General features: G+C 44.7%; 1 protein-coding gene across 1 annotated transcript in view; it reads left to right on the top strand.

Moving 5' to 3' along the window:
- Positions 1–10,254: 10,254 nt before the first annotated feature.
- Positions 10,255–20,260, top strand: part of PPP3R1 (protein phosphatase 3 regulatory subunit B, alpha) — a 44,938-nt gene continuing 34,932 nt past the window's right edge. The window contains exon 1 of the mRNA XM_075863108.1: positions 10,255–10,500. Within this exon, the coding sequence (XP_075719223.1) occupies positions 10,498–10,500 (3 nt within the window). The 5' untranslated portion in view covers positions 10,255–10,497. The remainder of the gene's footprint in view (positions 10,501–20,260) is intronic.

The raw sequence follows: 20,260 nt of genomic DNA on the forward strand, positions 1-20,260 counted from the left end.
CCTAGAGGTTTGTAGCAAATCGGCAGCCTTGCCACGCGATGGCAAGGCTGGCGACTGCTACTATGGCAACAGGAGCCCTAACAATGGACTCCTGTCTGCCATTACGTAAGCTGATTAGGCCCCGCCCAGAGGCGGAGCCTGAATGGCTTGCTGTCAGTGAACAACTGACAGTTCCAATACATTGCACTACATAGGTAGTGCAATGTATTAGAACATCAAACAAACATTTGGACATTCAAGTCCCCTAGTGGGACTAAAAAAAAGTGTAAAAAAAGGAAAAATAAAAGTTGTAAAACATACAATAAAAGTTTCAAGTAATAAAATAAAACACAATCGCCCTTTTTCCCTTATCAAGTCATTTATTCTTGAAAAAAATAATAAAGCCATACATATTTGGTATCGCTGCGACCGTATTGACCTGAACTATAAAAATATTATGTTATTTATCCAGCGCAGTGAACGCCGTAAAAAAAAACCTCAAAAACACTGCCATAATTACTGTTTTTTTGGTCACCGTCTTCCAAAAATTGAAATAAAAAGTGATCAAAAAGTCGCATGTATCCAAAAACGGTACCTATAAAATCTATACCTCGTCTCGCAAAAAACAAACCCTCACACCGCTCCATCGACGAAAAAATTTCAAAGTTATGGCTCTCACAACATGGCGACAGAAGAAATACATTCTCTTTCCAAAAGTAATTTTATTGTGCAAAAAGTTATAAAAAAGTTCTATAAATTAGGTATCGCCGGAATCGTACTGACCCGCAGAATAAAGGTAACATGTAGTTTATAACGTACGGTGAACGCTGTATATAAAAAAAACAAGCTATGGCAGAATTGCTGTTTTTTTGTCACCTTGCCTCCCAAAAAAAAAGGATAACAAGTGATCAAAAAGTCGCATGTACCCCAATATGGTACCAATAAAAGCTACAGCTCGTCCCGTAAAAAACACCCCTCATACCACTACGTCTATGAAAAAATAAAATAAGTTAAGGCTCCAATAATTCAGGAAAGAAAAATATCCAGTTGTGCCGGCCCGAGGGGAACATTTCTTCTGTTTCAAAAGGCGATGTATCAAGGCACTAAAATTAGGGAACCAGGAAGGGGAGGGCCCAAACATATCTGCTGGAAGCGAGGGTGCCCGTATTATACCAGGACAACCCTTCCCAGCAAAATTCCCCAAACTGCAAAGGTGCAGAGTGTGTAACAAAGGGGAATAAGGAATGACGCCAGTTATCAGTGCGACACCGGCCTGTGCAGAAAGAATTGTGTCACAGCGTAACACTCGTCTATGGATCATTTTATTATATTTTTTACCTTATTATTATACCACCTGACAATGCCCCTGATGTACTCTGCCCAGCTCACATATGCCCCACATTATAAACGGAAACAACAGTGATACTCCAAACAAAACTATTACCAAGCAAATTCCACGCTCCAAAAGCCAAATGGCGCTCCCACCCATCTGAGCCCTACAGCATGCCCAAACAGCTGTTTATGTCCACATATATGGCATTGCCATACCCGGGAGAACCCTTTTAACAATTTTTGAGGTGTGTGTCCCCAGTGGCCCAAGCTGGGCACGACATATTTGACAATGAATTGGCATATCTAGGGCAAAATTTTAATTTGTACCTTCGGCAGCGCAATCATTTATAGAAAAGACACGTGGGGTGAAAATGCTCACTACACCCCTTAATAAATGCCTTGAGGGGTGTAGTTTCCAAAATGGGGTCACTTCTCAGGGGTTTCTTTTATTTCACATCTGAGCCTCTGCAATTGTGAACCAATACTTTATATGTCGCCAAATTAGGCCTCAATTTTACATGGTACTCTTTCACTCCTGAGCCCTGTCGAATGTCCAGACAAAAGATTAGGGCCACACGTAGGGTGCTTCTAAAACCGTGGAAACACTGCATAAAAATTGATAGCTGTCTTGTTATGGTGGCACAAGCCGGGCACCACATATTGGCGTATCTAAGGAAAAATTCCCATTTTCACTCTCCCACATCGTGTGCACACGAATTTCTGCAAAACACCTGTGGGGTTAACATGCTCACTACACCCCTAGGTGAATACCTTGAGGGTGTTGTTTCCAAAATGGGGTCACTTCTGGGGGGGACTGTTTTGGTTCCACAGGGACTTTGCAAATGCAACATAGCGACCAGAAACCAAATGCAGCAAAATCTGTACACCAAAAGCAAATGGCGCTCCTTCCCTTCTGAGCCCTGCCATGTGTCTAAACAGCAGTTTATGACCACACGTGGGGTATTGCCGTACTCCAGAGAAGTTGCTTTACAAATGTTGGGGTTCTTTTTTTCCTTTATTTTTTTATTTTCACTGCCCAATTCTAATAAAATCTATGAAACACCTGTGGGGTCAAAATGCTCATTAACCCCTAGATGGATTCCTTAAGGGGTGTAGTTTTCTCAATGGAGTCATTTTTTTGGCGTTTTCACTGTTTTGGTCCCTTAGGGGCTTTGCAAATGCGACATGGCCTCCGCAAACCATTCCTGCTAAATTTGAGCTCCAAAAGCCAAATGGCGCTCTTTCCCTTCTAAGCCTTGCCGTGGGTCCAAACAGCCATTTATGACCACATGTGGGGTATTGTTTTACTCGGGAGAAATTGCTTTACAAATTTTGCGGTGCTTTTTCTCCTTCAGTCCTTGTGGAAATTAGAAAAAGTTAGCTAAACCTACATTTTCTTAGAAAGAATGTAGATTTTAATTTTCATGGCCTACTTCCAATAATTTCTGCAAAAAATCTGCGGGGTCAAAATGCTCACTAGACCCCTAGATAATTTCCTCAAGGGGTGTAGTTTCCCAAATGGGGTCACTTTTGGTGGATTTCCACTGTTTTAGCACCGAAAGAGCCCTTCAAATCTGACATGGTGCCTAAAATATTTTCTAATAAAAAGGAGGCCCAAAATCCACTAGGTGCTCCTTTGCTTCGGAGGCCGGTGATTCAGTCCATTACCACACTAGGGCCACATGTGGGGTATTTCTAAAAACTGCAGAATCTGGGCAATAGATATTGAGTTGCGTTTTTCTGGTAAAAACTTCTGTGTTACAAAAAAAATAGATTAAAAATGAATTTCTGCAAAAAAAAAATGAAATTTGAAAATTCCTGTGAAACATTTAAAGGGTTAAGAAACTTTCTAAATGCTGTTTTGAATACTTTGAGGGGTGAAGATTTTAAAATGGGGTGACTTTTTGGCGGTTTCTAATATATAAGGCCCTAAAAGCCGCTTCACAACTGAACTGGCCCCTGTAAAAATAGCCTTTTGAAATTTTCTTGAAAATGTGAGAAATTGCTGCTAAAGTTCTAAGCCTTGTAACGTCCTAGAAAAATAAAAGGACGTTCAAAAAAACGATGCAAATATAAAGTAGACATATAGGGGATGTTAATTAGCAACAATTTTGTGTGGTATAACTGCCTGTCTTACAAGCAGATACATTTACATTTAGAAAAATGCTAATTTTTGCAATTTTTCACAACATTTTGGTGTTTTTCACTGATAAATATTGAATTTATCGACCAAATTTTTCCACTATCATAAAGTCCAATGTCTCACGAGAAAACAATCTCAGAATCGCTTTGATAGGTAAAAGCATTCCGGAGTTATTACCACATAAAGTGAAATATGTCAGATTTTAAAAAATGGGTCTGGTCCTGAAGGCCAAAATGAGCTTGGTCCTGAAGGGGTTAAACTTTATAAAGGGAAAAATGCATTTGTCTTAGGATACATGCGCATGACCGTTTGTATTTTGAGGCCCGTAAACAATGGATCTGTGGTCCGTTGTTTGTGGTCCGTGTGTCATCAGTGTGTCCTCCGCATCCGTTCTATATATGCTCAAATCGCTGGCGAGAATGAACAACAAACACGGACAGGAATGGGACCTGCTCCAAATTTTGCGGCTCTGTCCCACGATCCAAACACAGATCAGTTGAAACCACGGTCGCCATGGGGCCATTAGAAATTAATGGGTCAGTGTGCTATCCATTGAACAACAGATAGCACACGGACATAAAACAACGGTCGTGTGCATAGGACCTTAGGCCGTGTTCCCACGGGTCGAATACGTTCCGTAAATATCAAGCAGCGTAGCCGACCTGGAACCCACAGCACCTTCTGTCAATTTCCGATGCGTAAGAAAGCGCTCATACTTACCCCCCTGCCTCCTCTGCGCGTAGTCCGGCCTCCTACGATGATGTTGCAGGCTTAGTGATTGGCTGCAGCGGTCACATGGGATGAAACGTCATCCAAGGAGGCCGGACTGCAGAAAGAAGGAAGGCGTTCTGGGTAAGTATGATTTTTTTTCCGGAGTTGCGTTTTTTGCAACGTAATTGCTGTGATTATGCCAGAAAAGTCGCAACACTTGGCTTTCTGTTGCAGAATTAATCCCTTTAGGACACAGCCTGTTTTGGCGTTGTGGACACATGATTTTTTCAAATCTGACATGTGTCACTTTATGTGGTAATAACTCCAGAATGCTTTTACTTATCCAAGCGATTCTGAGATTGTTTTCTCGTGACATATTGTACTTTATGTTAGTGAAAAAATTCTTTGTATTTTTCTAAACTTTATTACTACCACCATAGTAATGGCCGCTGGCTGATTGACAACATCCATTACTAAGGCGAGACTTAATGTTAGACACGAAGAGGCTAACACTAACCCCCATTATTACCCCGGTACCCACCACTACCAGGAGTACAGGTAGGAGCCGGGTACAATCCAGTACTCGACCATCTGTAGTGATGGCTGGGCACTGGCGTGGCCGCAGGCTGGTAAAGGCCAAAAACAGTGGCCCTTCCCACCCTAGTAATGCTAGGCTGCTGCTGCTATGTTTTATCTGGCTGGTTATAAAAATGGGGGAACCCCACATCGTTCTTTCCAATTATTATTATTTTTTTTAAATGACGTGAGGTCCCCCCCATTTTTCATAACCAGCCAGATATAACACAGCAGCAGGCTAGCATTACCAGAGTGGAAAGGACCACTGTGTTTGGCCTTTCCCAGCCTACTAATACCAGCATGCAGCCGCCCCAGTGCCAGACCGTCACTACAGATGGTCGGGTACTGGATCGTACCCGTCTCTTCTCGGCACCTCTAGTGGAGGTGGGTAACGGGGGTTAGTGTTATCCTCTGCATCGGCTAACACTATGCCCCGTCTTATTAATAGACGCTGTCAATCAGTCAGCAGCTATTAATAAGGCAGTAAAGTTTAAAAAAAATACAGACATAGAAAAAACAGGTTTATAGAAATAAAAAACCTCCACACACAACCCTCATTAACCATTTTATTGATAATAAAAAAAAGCCGTCATCAAAGTAGTCCTCGAATCCAAGATAGTCCAACAATCGAACCTTTAAAAAGAAAAAACATTAGTAAGGGCCTGTTCACATCACTGCTGCCCTTCCATCAGAGGTTTCCGTCGGGTAACCCCTCAACGGAAAGGAAGACTGAAACCTCAGCTTCCGTTTCCCTCACCATTGATCTCCATGGTAACAGAAACGTTGCTAAAGGTTTCTGTTTGTCACAGGGTTCCGTTGTTTTGACGGAATCAATAGTGCAGTCGACAGCGCTATTGGTTGTGTCAAGAACAACGGAACCGTCTCAACGTTGACAAATGGAAAACTTTAGCAACGTTTCCGTTACATGAAGATCAATGGAGAGGGAGATGGAAGCTGAGGTTTCAGTTTGCCTTTCCGTTGAGGTGTTACCTGACAGAAACCTCAGACGGAACCCCTCAACAGAAGGGCAATGCTGATGTGAACACAGCCTAACACATATGGTAGGCTTAGATACAGGGCCCTAGTGCATGTGTGATACTGTTTGTTCGACCCTGTATGTAAGCATAAGGTAGGCTTAGATACAGGGTCCAGCAGACAGTAATCTTATGCAGTATAAGATTATTGTCTGCTGGGGCCCTGTATCTAAGCCTACCACATGGTAGGCTTAAAAGGGGTTGTCCAGTCCCTAAACATTGATGGCCTATCCTCAGGATATTGCAGGCTTATACCCGACTTATCAGTTCCTGCAGACAGTAATATTAATCTTACCCTCCTCTTCGGCCGCAGCGGAGGTCCTGACTCCATCCAGGGTCGGGATGCTGTGCGCAGCGCACAGAGTTGTGACGTCATGCGCTGCGCACAACGCTGTGATGTTGGGACCACCGATGCGCTCCGGAAGGAAGAATGTAAGTACTGTCAGTTACTATAGTAACGGGGGCCCGTGTAGTTTATTACATAGGCCCCAGTTACTATAGTAAATTTTCATTGATGTGGTGTGACCGCTGCGACCCCTATAGTTACGCCACTGGGATGGATTATATATATTACACTGGAGGGTGTATATATGGGGATGGGTATATATTTTACACTGGTTGCGGCTATATACAGTATATATATATATATATATATATATACATATATATATATACATATATATATATATATATATATATATATACTGTATATAGCCGCAACCAGTGTAAAATATATACCCATCCCCATATATACACCCTCCAGTGTAATATATATAATCCATCCCAGTGGCGTAACTATAGGGGTCGGGAGTATATGGGCAGGGAGTATACATATTACACTGTAGAGTGTATATATGGGGAGGGGTATATATTTTACACTGCCTGAAGGTATGTATAGTTAGGTCCAGAATTATTTGGACAGTGACACAATCTTCATGATTTGGGCTCTGCTGCCACCACATTGGATTTGAAATAAAACAACTGAGATGCGATTGAAGTGAAGACTTTCAGGTTTAATTCAAGGGGTTGAATAAAAATATCCTGTGAAAAGTTTAGGAATTGCAATTATTTTTCTACACAGCCTCCTCATTTCAGAGGCTCAAAATTGGATAAATTAACATTACCATAACTAAAATGTTTTTTTTAAAATACTTTGTAGAGAATCCTTTGCAGGCAATGACTGCCTGAAGTCTGGAACCCACGGACATCACCAAACACTGGGTTTCCTTCTTTGTGATGCTTTGCCCGGCCTTTACTGCAGCTGTCTTCGGTTGTTGCTCCTGCAAAAACTGCTCCAGTAGGTTTTTGCACAATGGTTTGACAAAAACTCGTCAAAACACTCGTCGAGGTTTTTTTTTCCTCTTTCTGATTGAAATGGGGTTTTGGAGGCGGAAACCGCCTCAAGATGGGTCATGACGCTTCTTTTTACTGCGACGCAGTTTTTTTACTCGCGGTAAAAAAAACTCGTCCGACTCCCATTGAAATCAATGGGAGGCATTTTCGGGCGGTTTTTGAGATTTTTGGCGCGGTTTCCGCATCAAAAAACTCTGTGTGAACAGGGCCTAAGATACACACACATCACATACACAACTTACCTGCTCCTGCCGCCACTCCTGGTCCTTGCGTCTGCGCTGCCTTGAACATATGGCCGGAAGCTGCGACCGGAAGTCGTCGTCATACTGTCCGGCCGCGGCTTCCGGTCCACATGAAAATGGCGCCGGATGTCGCTCTACCAAAGACCTTCCTATTGGTCTGAGTGGGAGCGGCGCATGCGCCGTTCCCGCACAGACGGCGTACACTATAGTGAATGGAACGGCTCCCGTTCGCATTCTCTATGAGGATGTATGTGCCGTATTCCATTTCTGTATGTGTCGTTAATCGACACAAACAGAGATGAAAAAAAAATGGCAGCCCCCATAGAGAAGTAAAAGAAAGAAAAAAGTAAAAAGTACAACACAAAAACACAAATAAATAAAATTTATTTTAATGACATACTAAAAGCAATATTATATAAAAATAATAATTTTTGTGACACCTTCCCTTTAAGCAAGTGAAATGCAGCTTGATCGGGTTGAGATCCGGTGATTGACTTGGCCATTGCAGAATATTCCACTTCTTTGCCTTATAAACTCCTGGGTTGCTTTCGCAGTATGTTTTGGGTCATTGTCCATCTGTACTGTGAAATGACGTCCAATCAACCTTGCTGCATTTGGTTGAATCTGAGCAGAAAGTAAATCCCTGAACACTTCAGAATTCATCCGGTTGCTTCTGTCACATCATCAATAAACACTAGTGACCCAGTGACTTTGGCAGCCATGCATGCCCATGCCATCACACTGCCTCCACCATGCCATTACACTGCCTCCACCATGCCATCACACTGCCCCCACCATGCCATTACACTGCCTCCACCATGCCATCACACTGCCCCCACCATGCCATCACACTGCCCCCACCATGCCATCACACTGCCCCCACCATGCCATCACACTGCCCCCACCATGCCATCACACTGCCCCCACCATGCCATTACATTGCCTCCACCATGCCATCACACTGCCTCCACCATGCCATCCCACTGCCTCCACCATGCCATCACACTGCCTTCCACCATGTTTTACAGAGGATGTGGTGTGCTTTGGATCATGAGCCGTTCCAAGCCTTCTCCATACTTTCTTCCTCCCATCATTCTGGTACAGGTTGATCTTATTTTCATGCTGTTCCAGAACTGGGCGGCTTCTTTACATGTTGTTTGGCAAAGTCTAATCTGGCCTTTCTATTATTGAGGCTGATTAATAGTTTGCACCTTGTGGTGAACCCTCTGTATTTGCTCTCATGAAGTCTTCTCTTTATGGTAGTTAGATATTGATACATTGATGATATTTTTCTTCACCATGAAAAGGATTCTGCGATCATCCACCTCTGTTGTCTTCCATGGACGTCCAGGCCTTTTGGAGTTCACGAGATCACCAGTGCGCTCTTTTTTTTCAAGAATATACCAAACTGTTGATTTGGCCACTCCTAACATTTGTGCTATCTCTCTGATGGATTTCTTAATTTTTTTCAGCCTGACGATGGTCTGTTTCACTTGCAGTGAGAGCTCTTTTAACCTCATGTTGTGGGTTCACAGCAACAGCTTCCAAATGCAAATGCCAAAACTGGAATCAACTCCAGACCAAACTTTTACCTGCTCAATTGATGATGGATTAACGAGGGAATAGCCCATGCAGCCCATTAAATAGCTTTTGAGATAATTGTCCAATTACCTTTGGATCTCTTGAAAAAGAGGCAGCTACATATTAAAGAGCTGTAATTCCTAAACCCTTCCTCAAATTAGGATGTGAATACCCTCAAATTAAAGCGGAGAGTCTGCACTTTAAGCCCATATTCATTATATAACTGTATATACAATATGTTTTGTTAAACTGCTAAAATGCCAAAACTTGTCACTGATCAAATAATTCTGGACCTAACTGTATATATGGGGAGGGGGTATATACACTTTACACTGGAGGGTGTATATTTCGTGGAGGGGGTATATACTTTCAACTGGCTGTGTATATATGGAGGGGGGCTATATATTTTACACTGGAGGTTGTATAGATAAGGGAGGGGGTATATACGTTACACTGGCTGTGTATATATTGGGGAGGGGTATATACTTTATACTAGAGAATGTATACATGCGGAAGGGGGTATATAATTTACACTGGCTGTGTATATATGGAGTGGACGTATATATTTTACACTGGAGGTTGAATAGATAAAGGAGGGGGTATGTACGTTACACTGGCTGTGTATATATATGGGGCGGGGTATATACTTTACACTGGAGGGTGGATATATAAGGACAGGGGTATATATATTACACTGGAGGGTGTATATATAAGAGGGGACATATTGTACCCTCGATGGTGTATATACTTTACACTGGAGGGTGTATATATAAGAGAGGGGATATATTTCACACTACAGGGTGTATATATGGGGGAGGGGTATATGTTACACTGGAGAGTATATATATTGGGAGGGTATAAATTTACACTGACTGTGTATATATGGAGAAGGGGTATATATTTAACACTGGAGATTATTTATATGGGGAAGGGGGTAGGTATACAGTAGCTGTTTTACATTGGGGAGTGTGGTCCTAGAGCTTGGTGGCGGGCTGTACGGATTACGTGCTCCCTGAAGCCATTCTTAAAATATGTGACTATTGGTGGGATCATCTTGAAAATCTCTGGTCTCCTTCGCGTAATGCGGTGGTACAAGACCTATCAATCCCATCATGCCTCGCTTCTTTCAGGAATTTGTACCTAAACTGAAATTGACAACCTAAAATTTGCCCATTACTTCCCTCATCCAACATGGAGCTCAGACGCTCGTACTCGTCGCACTGCAGGCCTTGCCACTCCCTTAGCCACGGCTCCGTGATGACGTCATTACGTTCACTGCGGGAGAGGCGACGTTTCACCAAAGTACCCGGACATAACGGCACGAAGCTCCGCCCAGGCTCTACGTGACGTCAAGGACAACCCTCCCGCTCCCTCCCAGGCACCGCTGCCCGCTCTCCCCCTAGTACGAGGCTGCGGCTCAGTGAAGAAGAAGCGTCCTCATTATCAAGCCGGGGCCTCGTTTCACAGCTGACATAGCAACGCGGCTTCATCTGCCACCCACCCACACACCAGCCAGGGAAGGACAGCTCGGCACCGAGCGGACAACATGGTAAGTACGGACGGGGCTTTACCGCCGTGAGGGCCGCATTGCAGAGAGAGCTGAGATATAAGGAGAGAGCTAGGGCTGTGTGTGCTGCTGGGCCCCAGACGAGCCATGGAAGCGCTTGCTGCTAATTGCCGACATAACTGTCAGCTATGGCTAATCACAGCTGATCCTGCTGCAGGGGCTGTCACTGCTGCAGCCTCGTCTCTATGTACATGTGAGGTAGATATACACCGGGAATATCTGCAATATACATGCATACAATTGTGTGTGTGTGTGTCTGTCTCTGTCTCTATATCTATACACCTCTCTCCATTGCTGCCAGTATAGTGGTGCAGTATTTATGGAGGAGACGGTGGCTCAGCCCATGTCTCCCACTCCCAGGCGGGTCATGTGAATGATGCTTTGCAGTAATCTACACCCTGTTGATGTTATTTGCTTTAGCAGGCTACATAGAAACCCTTCACTCCATGATTGACGTGGACCCCGGTTGCCCCCTCTTACACGAGGGGGGGGGGGGGGCTTTCCTGTCCTTTCTCATAACCATAAAAAAAAACGTGAGCATTGCTTCTATTCTGCTGACAGTCAGATCCTGTGAATTGCAACATTTATCGGTCGTGTTCTAATAGGATGAGTCCGAATCAATATCTCACTGGGGGGATTCATTGATCAGGTGGTGGGTTTCCACTACAAATCATTTGCATATTTACACTGAATCATTTCGTTCCTGGGACGCACTAAATAGGAAACCGTTGTATTTGTTACTGGGGAAGAAGGGGTTAACGTCAGCCACAGTGCAGGATTTGTGCACCGAGCGTGGCGGAAGAAGCTGTAATGAGGCTTATTTGCTGATCTAGTACCCCCCCTCCCCCATATTATCAGGGGGCTTTTGATTATGGTCACCCCTGATTGACAGCAGTGCCGCTGTGGTCTGTGCAGTGATACAGGACATTGTGTGCTGATAGGGATGGCAATGCTCCACCACTAGAGCAGTTTTTACTCCGCTCGCTGTAGTCTTGATGCTTATTTGGGTGGGGAAACTGAGCAGCTTCATGTGTCTGGGCTGCACTAGAGCGGTGTCTCTACATGCTGCCTGCGCCAGACTGTGTGGTGTACGCTCTGTGTGGATGGCGATAGTCTGACAATGGGAATAAAAGGGAATTCTGCTGTCACCAGGCTAATAACGGGACGTAAAATGGATTTTAAAACCACGTAGCTGTTGTACCTAGACGTGCATTACTGACTCTTCACCAGCAACTACATGCATCATTCATATGTCCACCGCTGCAGCTAAAAAAAAAAAAAATAAATAAAACTGCACACATCCTGTTCTGCTAAAATAGTGATGTTGATGTGAAGGAAGCCGTATATATAGTCAGCTGAATCTGCCAATTTTGGTACGATCAGCCGACTAGCTAATGTGTATGGGGGGCTCCCAACTCTCCCCTGATGGCAAATGTTGGGGAAGAGAAGCATCGGGAAGTTGGATTTCAGCATGCCTGACTTCTTGCTCTAGGGGGAGAGCTGTATGGCAGTAGATTACTCCCCTCTCCCCATTCAGTATACATGCACGCTCGGCCGTCAGCTATCTGATGTGTATCACCAACCGTAGGCATATAAAATGAGTGCCTGGCTGCAAGAAACCTAGTAATATGCATGAGACAGTGGAACCTTGGGTATCCATAAAATGTACAGAGCGGACTCTACCGACCCCTGAACTGGACTTCTGGGGTGCTCTTTGTTACTCATGCAGTGTGGGTGGTGCATCAAGAGGACAGGCATGACTATTCTTATAATGGTTCTGAAGTCCAGTGGATGTCAGCAATCCTCCAAGCCCAAGAGCCCTGCTGGGTGAAGATCAGGGAACCCTTGCGATTGGTTATACATACCATAATAAAGCACATGAGAAAGAGTTGTCAGAAGCAAATACTCCCTTTAAAAGATGATTTGTTGAGTTTTTTTCTCATTTTTATTTGGTGTCACAGTTCTGCATAAGGTTCGGTACCCTACGAGCCGGTGAATTGGGCTCTTAGATCAGCGGCGTCAGTATTGTATGTAGGGGCATGCTGAGTGTGTATATCCTCCTGACGGATGACCTGAAAGCCTGCAGCATGTAAATATAGGTGAGGCAATGCCGGATTTATTCTGACAATACATTTAAGATATCCTGACTCCCTCATAAACGTGCAGTATGGATCAGCCGAGCATACCTGTTTACTGCGATAGGGAAAGCCTTCAGGGTCTGCCAGTCACTTGACCCTACTTATCTCCATCCAACATGCCCAGTCCTTGTTTTCTCTTACCGCATACATTAGAGTCCTGTTGGCTGCCCTCACGCACTAGATATAAAGATCAGGCAAGTTTGATTCTTGCATTGATCCTTTTGTTCAGCCCCGAGATAAGTGGTTTCCAGAACTGCCTGGCAGCAGCTTGTCTCCCTTTTTCCTTTGAAGTTAGCAAGCATGCTCGGCCGAGCGTACGTGTTTATGGGGAGGTCGGGCAAGATCGCTGTCGGGTAAGCACACTATTCTTTTTCACCAGACACACTCCAAGGGCAGTGCCCATCCTCGACAACATCAATACTTAGCTCACTGTAGTGTCTGCACCAACTTGTACTTCAGTGGTAGAGCAGAATTCTAGGTGGCGAGGATGTCCACCTTGGTCAACCCCTCCTCAATTTGCAGGTCATAAGTGGATTGTGATGGATAATCTCCCCCCCCCCCCCCCCCCTCTCTGAATTTGGCAGGGCACTCGGTGAAATTAATAGGCAACTATTTTATTTGTGGGTTTCATTGTGCGAGGAAATCTTCTAACTAGAGCTGTGCTACCCTAATCGCAGGGCAGCACGATTTAGCTACAGGTGCCCCGATCCTATGAAACTGTTTTGCTCGAAGGGTCCATTTACATGGTGCGGTTAGAACCGCATCGAAAAAACATATTTGAAAAAGCGATTAGAACCCCATTGAAAAATTGCATCTGGAAAACGCATGCCTTTTGGGCATTCGGTGTGTTTTTCAATTCAATCTGGTTTTTTAGCACAACCACGTTGACACATGAACCAAATCGCAGTAAAAAAACGCATTTGTTTTTCAGATGAATTTTTTTCGCTGCGGTTCTAACCGCACCTCAACCACAACGTGTGAAGCACTGCAGCGTTTTAGAGAAACCGTTTGAAGACCGTTTATTTTAGTAATCGTTATCTGTAATGCTTATAACAAGGTAAGGCTCTGTTCACATCTGCATTGGGATCCCGTTCTGATGTTCCGTCGGAGCTTTCCATCAGAACAGGACCCTGAAGAGAGACAAACTGGTTTCCGTTTCAATCACCGTTGATTTCAATGGTGACGTTTCCGTTTGTTTCCGTTTGTCTCTGTTGTGCACCAGATCCGTCGTTTTGCCGGAAGCAATAGCGTAGTCGACTATGCTATTGCTTCCGGCAAAACGACAGATCCGGTGCACAAGAGACCAACTGAAACCAGATGCACCGGATCTGTCACCATTGAAATTGACGTGTCCGTCAACGTGATGGTCGTGTCAGTTTGTGTCTGTTCAGGGTGCCGTTCTGACAGAAGGCTCCGACGGAACGTCAGAACGGGACCCCAACGCAGATGTGAACAGAGCCTAACAAATTTTAAAAATGAAAAAATTGGGTACAATTGTTACAAAAAACAATAAAGCATTTGCCTATTAATTTACGCGTCGTTCATTCGTTGTTCTGGACATTTTATGGAAATTTAAAGATCAAGTTCCTCTTTGTGTATTGTAATATCTGTTAATACACTGCATCTGTATATGTGACTGTAAAGTACAGTTCAGGCCGCATAATGACTTGTTCCTATATGTATTCATACTATACGTGTAGTAATGTGTATTCTAGCACCTATTTATTTCCCCTAAAGACTAGATAGATAGATGCGCTGGTGATGGCGTAGATCTGTGATTTGTTGGGGAGAGTAAACTAATGACAGGAGCCTATGTAAAGTGATCTTAAAAGGAGCGTTCCTGCTGCTGGTTACTGAGCAACCAATATGACCTAGGCAAATCTTATGTTCCTCTAAATCATATACACAACTAGAGGAAGCTGTATTGTCGTGGCCTATTAAAGGGGTTTTCTGGGCTTTAGAAAAAAAATAGCAGCATGAGATAAAACAATGAACAATGTTTTATACGCTCTTCTTAAATCCTTTGCTCCTCCTGCACCGCTGGTCTCGCTTCTTTGCATCAGCAAGTTAAATAAAGTGACCTCTCCAGCCAGTCACCGGCCGCAGCAGTCGCGTTTCATACATACAGAGATGGCTGCTACGGCTAGCGTTTGGCTGGAGCGGTCATGTGCGTGTAGAGTATGTCATCACTTCAGCAAGGTAGACACAGGCCAGCGGGGGAACATTTATCTAACTTTCAAGTATCACAAAGGAGGACAACCGATGCAACGCGTCACAGCAAGTTTTTTGTTTTTTTTAATATTCTTTCGAGCCACGCATCTAATCCCACCCAATCACTGCCCATACACACCCGATTCAGCCCACACAGGCTATTGCCCCCATAGCTGCCCCACACGGCTTAATGCCCCCATAGCTGCCCCACACGGCTTAATGCCCCAATAGCTGCCCCACACGTCTTAATGCCCCCATAGCTGCCCCTAGAGCCTGTCCCCTTGTAGATAGTGCCCATGTAGATAGCGCCACAGTATCCCCTGTAGATAGCGCCGCAGTGTCCATGTAGATAATGCCACACCCCTTTGAAGATAGCTCGCTGCCCCCCCCCCCCCTCCGTAGATGGCGCCATTGAGACTCCATCTAGGTGCGGAATCCCCAGCCAGAGCATAGGCTAAGGATTCTGCTCCTAGAGGGAAGCCTTGATGTAACTGTCCATATATGAACAGTGACGTCAGTGGCTGCTCCTTGAGCGGAATTCTCGTTTCCGACTCTGGCCGGGGATTCCGGTCTAGGAGGAGCCCCTGACGTCAATGTCCAGAGCTCATTGTGCTGCTTCCACCTATGTGGCCTGCTTACCTAGGCATGCAGCGTAGACTTTTTTTTTTTTGTCTACATTTTCACACAGTCGGAATATTTTGCGGGACTGGTGGTTTTCCCAGTGGCATTATAGCCACCACTGTGATATAACATAAGTGTACTGGTACAGTATGTTATTAAATAGGAATTTCAGCATCTTAAACCCTGTCCCTTGTACAGATAGGGGGTCGCTGCAGTAAAGGACTACCAGGAGATGTTTTGCAAAGCCCATGTGCTAAAAATGCTAAATGGTTCTCTCGTTATTTGCCATTGTATAACACCAACATATGTGACCGCTCAGTACAGACATTGTCATCAGTCCCTGTACTAAAAATCTCGTTTCCCTAGCACATGCACCAGGGCCAACTTATAAGAGCCAATTAACCTGTAAGTATTTTCTTGAAAAGTGGGAGGAAACCAGAGGACTCCCACACAAACATGGGGACAAAGTCAGAACTTGGTTGGATTCAAACACGGGACCCCAGCGCTGCAAATCAACTGCGCAAACCACTGAGCCCCCGTGAATATACATGATAGAACTTCCTGTTTTGGCAGCTCAGCGCTACCATAGGGCTTCTGGCCTGTATATCAGCCAATTAGAGACCAGCTTTTATACAATAAATAAGAAAATCACAAACTTTTTGGCTGCTTTGAGGCCCAATGCTCCTATGATAACACTTAGCTGCCAGAATATACAAACATAAAGTGCTGTCGTAGGGACAAATGAAGCCTGTAACTTCAATATTTCCTATTTCCAGCACTGGAATGGGGCATTATACAGGGTCTGGTAGTTGTCCTCTTAATAAGGTGTGTACCACTGCCAGGCCTTCAGTTTTTAAACATCGAGGCATTTCCCAAAGCAAAAAACACAGAGTAACTGTAATAATGATGGAGTTATTTGGAAGGGTTTTGTGAGTTCTGGCCTCTAGGGCACGTCATGTCTTACCATAATAGGTGGTTCAACACTTTACTGTATAATTGTACATTCTGCTGCCTTGTTTGAGCTTGCAGACAAACATGTTTTTGCCCTGCTGTAACTCGCCTGTCTGTGCCCTGCTGTAACTCGCCTGTCTGTGCCCTGCTGTAACTCGCCTGTCTGTGCCCGGCTGTAACTCGCCTGTCTGTGCCCGGCTGTAACTCGCCTGTCTGTGCCCGGCTGTAACTCGCCTGTCTGTGCCCGGCTGTAACTCGCCTGTCTGTGCCCGGCTGTAACTCGCCTGTCTGTGCCCGGCTGTAACTCGCCTGTCTGTGCCCGGCTGTAACTCGCCTGTCTGTGCCCGGCTGTAACTCGCCTGTCTGTGCCCGGCTGTAACTCGCCTGTCTGTGCCCGGCTGTAACTCGCCTGTCTGTGCCCGGCTGTAACTCGCCTGTCTGTGCCCGGCTGTAACTCGCCTGTCTGTGCCCGGCTGTAACTCGCCTGTCTGTGCCCGGCTGTAACTCGCCTGTCTGTGCCCGGCTGTAACTCGCCTGTCTGTGCCCGGCTGTAACTCGCCTGTCTGTGCCCGGCTGTAACTCGCCTGTCTGTGCCCGGCTGTAACTCGCCTGTCTGTGCCCGGCTGTAACTCGCCTGTCTGTGCCCGGCTGTAACTCGCCTGTCTGTGCCCCTGTATACATTATGTATGCTCTGCTATAGCTGCCCTGGATAGATTTATTTTCCTGGTTTTAACTCTCTAAAAACTCCTTACAAATGTAGCTTTATAATATTCAGTGTAATGCTATAAAGAAGTTTTTTGGGTGTGTTAACTGAATGTAAACTATAGGGATACGTCATTCAAGTTTCAAGGAATGTACCAGAATCAAAAATCCTGAAACCTCGTGTTCCTCCTTGCTGCTGGACCGCAGTGAGGAGAACATTGAGTGGAGTGGCGTGCGCACAGCCACTTTATTCAAAGTCTACCGGAATGGTGGAAACGGCGTTCAGCTATTTCTGTCATTCACATAGACATTGAATGGCGTGGCGGGAGATTGCTCAACTGCCGCATCATTCAAGCTCATTTTTACTGCGAGGGGTGCAGTGAGGAGGATCTGGGGGTTCTTATTGGTGGGAGCACCCATCAATCAGAGAATTATCACCTATCCTGTAAATATGATAATTTTTGAATCTGCGAATACCCCTTTAGGTCCACACGTTCAGGATCTGATGAGGATTTATCTGTCCGCATCTAATTTCTCGTATCTGCTGGGATTCCACAATTGCATGTGCAACCCAATTCACATGCAGTGGAAGAAATCTGCGCGCAATAATGAATTTAAAATCCACAGTTGGTTATTTTGGCAGATTCCGCACAGAAATACCGCTGATTAGTTTTATTGATTTACACTAGGGCTAATCCGCGGCAGAAATCCACGTTTTAGACCTTTTGCAGCGGAGTCTTTCTTTACGTGCTGCCAGTGTGGTGAAAAGATCTGCTTCATAGCATAGCCATTGTACGGGAACATAGAGCATATATTTCGTCTTATAACAGACCATTCTGATCTGTAAGACCAACTCTTATTTTGGGTTGTTGTGGCCATGACACGGCTTGGGAGATCTATCAGCAACCAATCAGATTTTCTTTCCTTTTTAACAGAGCCTCTTAAAAATGGAATTTGACTGGTTGCTATCGGCAACTGCTCCACTTTACCTTTGTTCTAGCGTGGTTGACGCTCTCCCATTGCGTTAAGTTTACAATGACGTTTCTAAAGACTGCTACCTCCTGGAGCAGTGACCAGGGTCTATCTAGAGCCGCATTCCTAGTTGTAGTTATTCTGAGCGCCATGTGTGATCGCTTTCCCACATGACTCGTTGGCTCGACTCAGCGCTTTCTTGTCCTGTTTCCTAGGTAGTATGTCTAGGAACAGAATGGAAAAAGACCTCTGGAATAGACCATATTTGTCTTCAGGGCGTTTTGCCAGGAAATAATTAGCGGTGGCAATTGTTATCTTGCGCACCTTTCAGTGTGTATAAATGATAATCGGTAAACATCCCAGGGCTTCACTCCGCAGCTTCCTACAGTGTTTACATTGCCAGGAGAATACCAAGGTCAGTGAGCTCACGTTTCCCTATACAAACAAGACTCCATGTGAGCAGCAGATGGACTTTGTTCAAGATTTCTCATCAACCATAGACAAGTTTTTTTTTTCTTATTGCGCATTTTTATTTTTATTTTTGGTCATACTTCTCTCATGTGTAGTGTAATAAGGAAATGTGTTCAATTTGGGTCAAGCTTACTCACCGTAAAAAATTATAAGGGGTATTTCAGCCTCTAGCATTTTTCACCTATCCACTGGATTGGTGATTAATGCTAGATCGGTGGTGGTCCCGAACGCTGGGACTCCCACCGATTGCTAGAAAAGGGGCCCCCAGCACTCTAGCTGCAAGGCGGCAGCAAGGAGGAATGTGAATGGAGTGGAGGCCGGGCATGTGTGGCGCAGCTCAATTCAAAGTCTATGGGGCTGACCAATAGCAGAGCTCAGCACTCGGACCCCCACCGATCTAACATTTTTCTCCTATCCAGTGGAGAGGTGATAAATGCGGAGGCTGGAATACCCTTTTATAGCTCTGTGCTCAACACCCCCTATAAATAACACTATAATCCAACATGGGTGTGGGTGGTACATTCATTGATCACTTTGAAGTTGGGCTATATTCACATCACGTTATGTGATATGTCCCCATTCTTCCGACGGGGGCAAAAAGTGTGTTTTTTATTTTTTATTGTTTGGATGTCAGTGCCTAATAGCAAAATGGCAACTTGTTCATCCAACACCTCTATCCCTGGGATATACAAACCTTCAGAGCTCAGACCATGTACACAAAATGGAGAATAACTTGTAAGATTTGCTTGCGGGTCTTTAAAGACCTAAACCGTTCTTACTTGAAAGAACTACTGAAGCCCCACGCTCCTTGCTGTCCTCCCAGGTCAACAGGCATGAATACGCTGTCCATACCCATTATTCACCGTAAAGCATTTGGAGCCAGAACTTCTGACATGCATCCCCCGCTCTCTAGAAGAGTGTCGACACGGCCCCTTCAGTCAGCTGATCTGTGGGTGTGCTGGGAGTAGGACCCCCCACCAATTGGATATTGATGACCTATCTTAAAGATAGGCAATCAATATAAAATGTCCGGAGAACCCCTTTAACATCCCTATAGCGAATATGCCTTTTCAACTTTTCACTGGCAGGCACAAATCACAACCTAATTTTAAGTAAGGGTATGTTCACACGCTAAACAAAAAACCTGTAAAATACGGAGCTGTTTTCAAGGGAAAACGGCCTCTGATTTTCAGCCGTTTTTTATGCATGATGCGTTTTTGGATCTGTTTTTCTATTGAGACAATGAAAAACTGCTCAAGAAGGGACGTTTTTTTATGCACCGTTTTTACAAACTGCTGTGTAAAAACCGCCCCGTGGGAACAAAACTGCTTTTTTCCCATTGAAATCAATGGGCAGATGTTTGGAGGTGTTCAGCCCCCATATCGTCAGCCATTTTTCGGGGAGTTTACAGCCCGAAAACCGGCTGAAAAAAGGCCATGTGAACGTACCCGAAGTCTCCAATTCTCTGTCAGTTTTGGGACCCTTTTAGTTATAATATGATTTATAATCGCTTTATTTCAGCATCTTCTATAAACCTTGGCTTTTGGGACGTTGTTTATTTACTACACCTCTTAACCCCTTCAGGACTGAGCCTGTTTTGGCCTTCAGGACGAAGCCGATTTTTCAAATCTGACATGTGTCACTTTATGTGGTAATAACTCCGGAATGCTTTTACC

Source organism: Rhinoderma darwinii, chromosome 4 (genome assembly GCF_050947455.1).
Source record: "Rhinoderma darwinii isolate aRhiDar2 chromosome 4, aRhiDar2.hap1, whole genome shotgun sequence".
Taxonomy (NCBI): domain Eukaryota; kingdom Metazoa; phylum Chordata; class Amphibia; order Anura; family Rhinodermatidae; genus Rhinoderma; species Rhinoderma darwinii.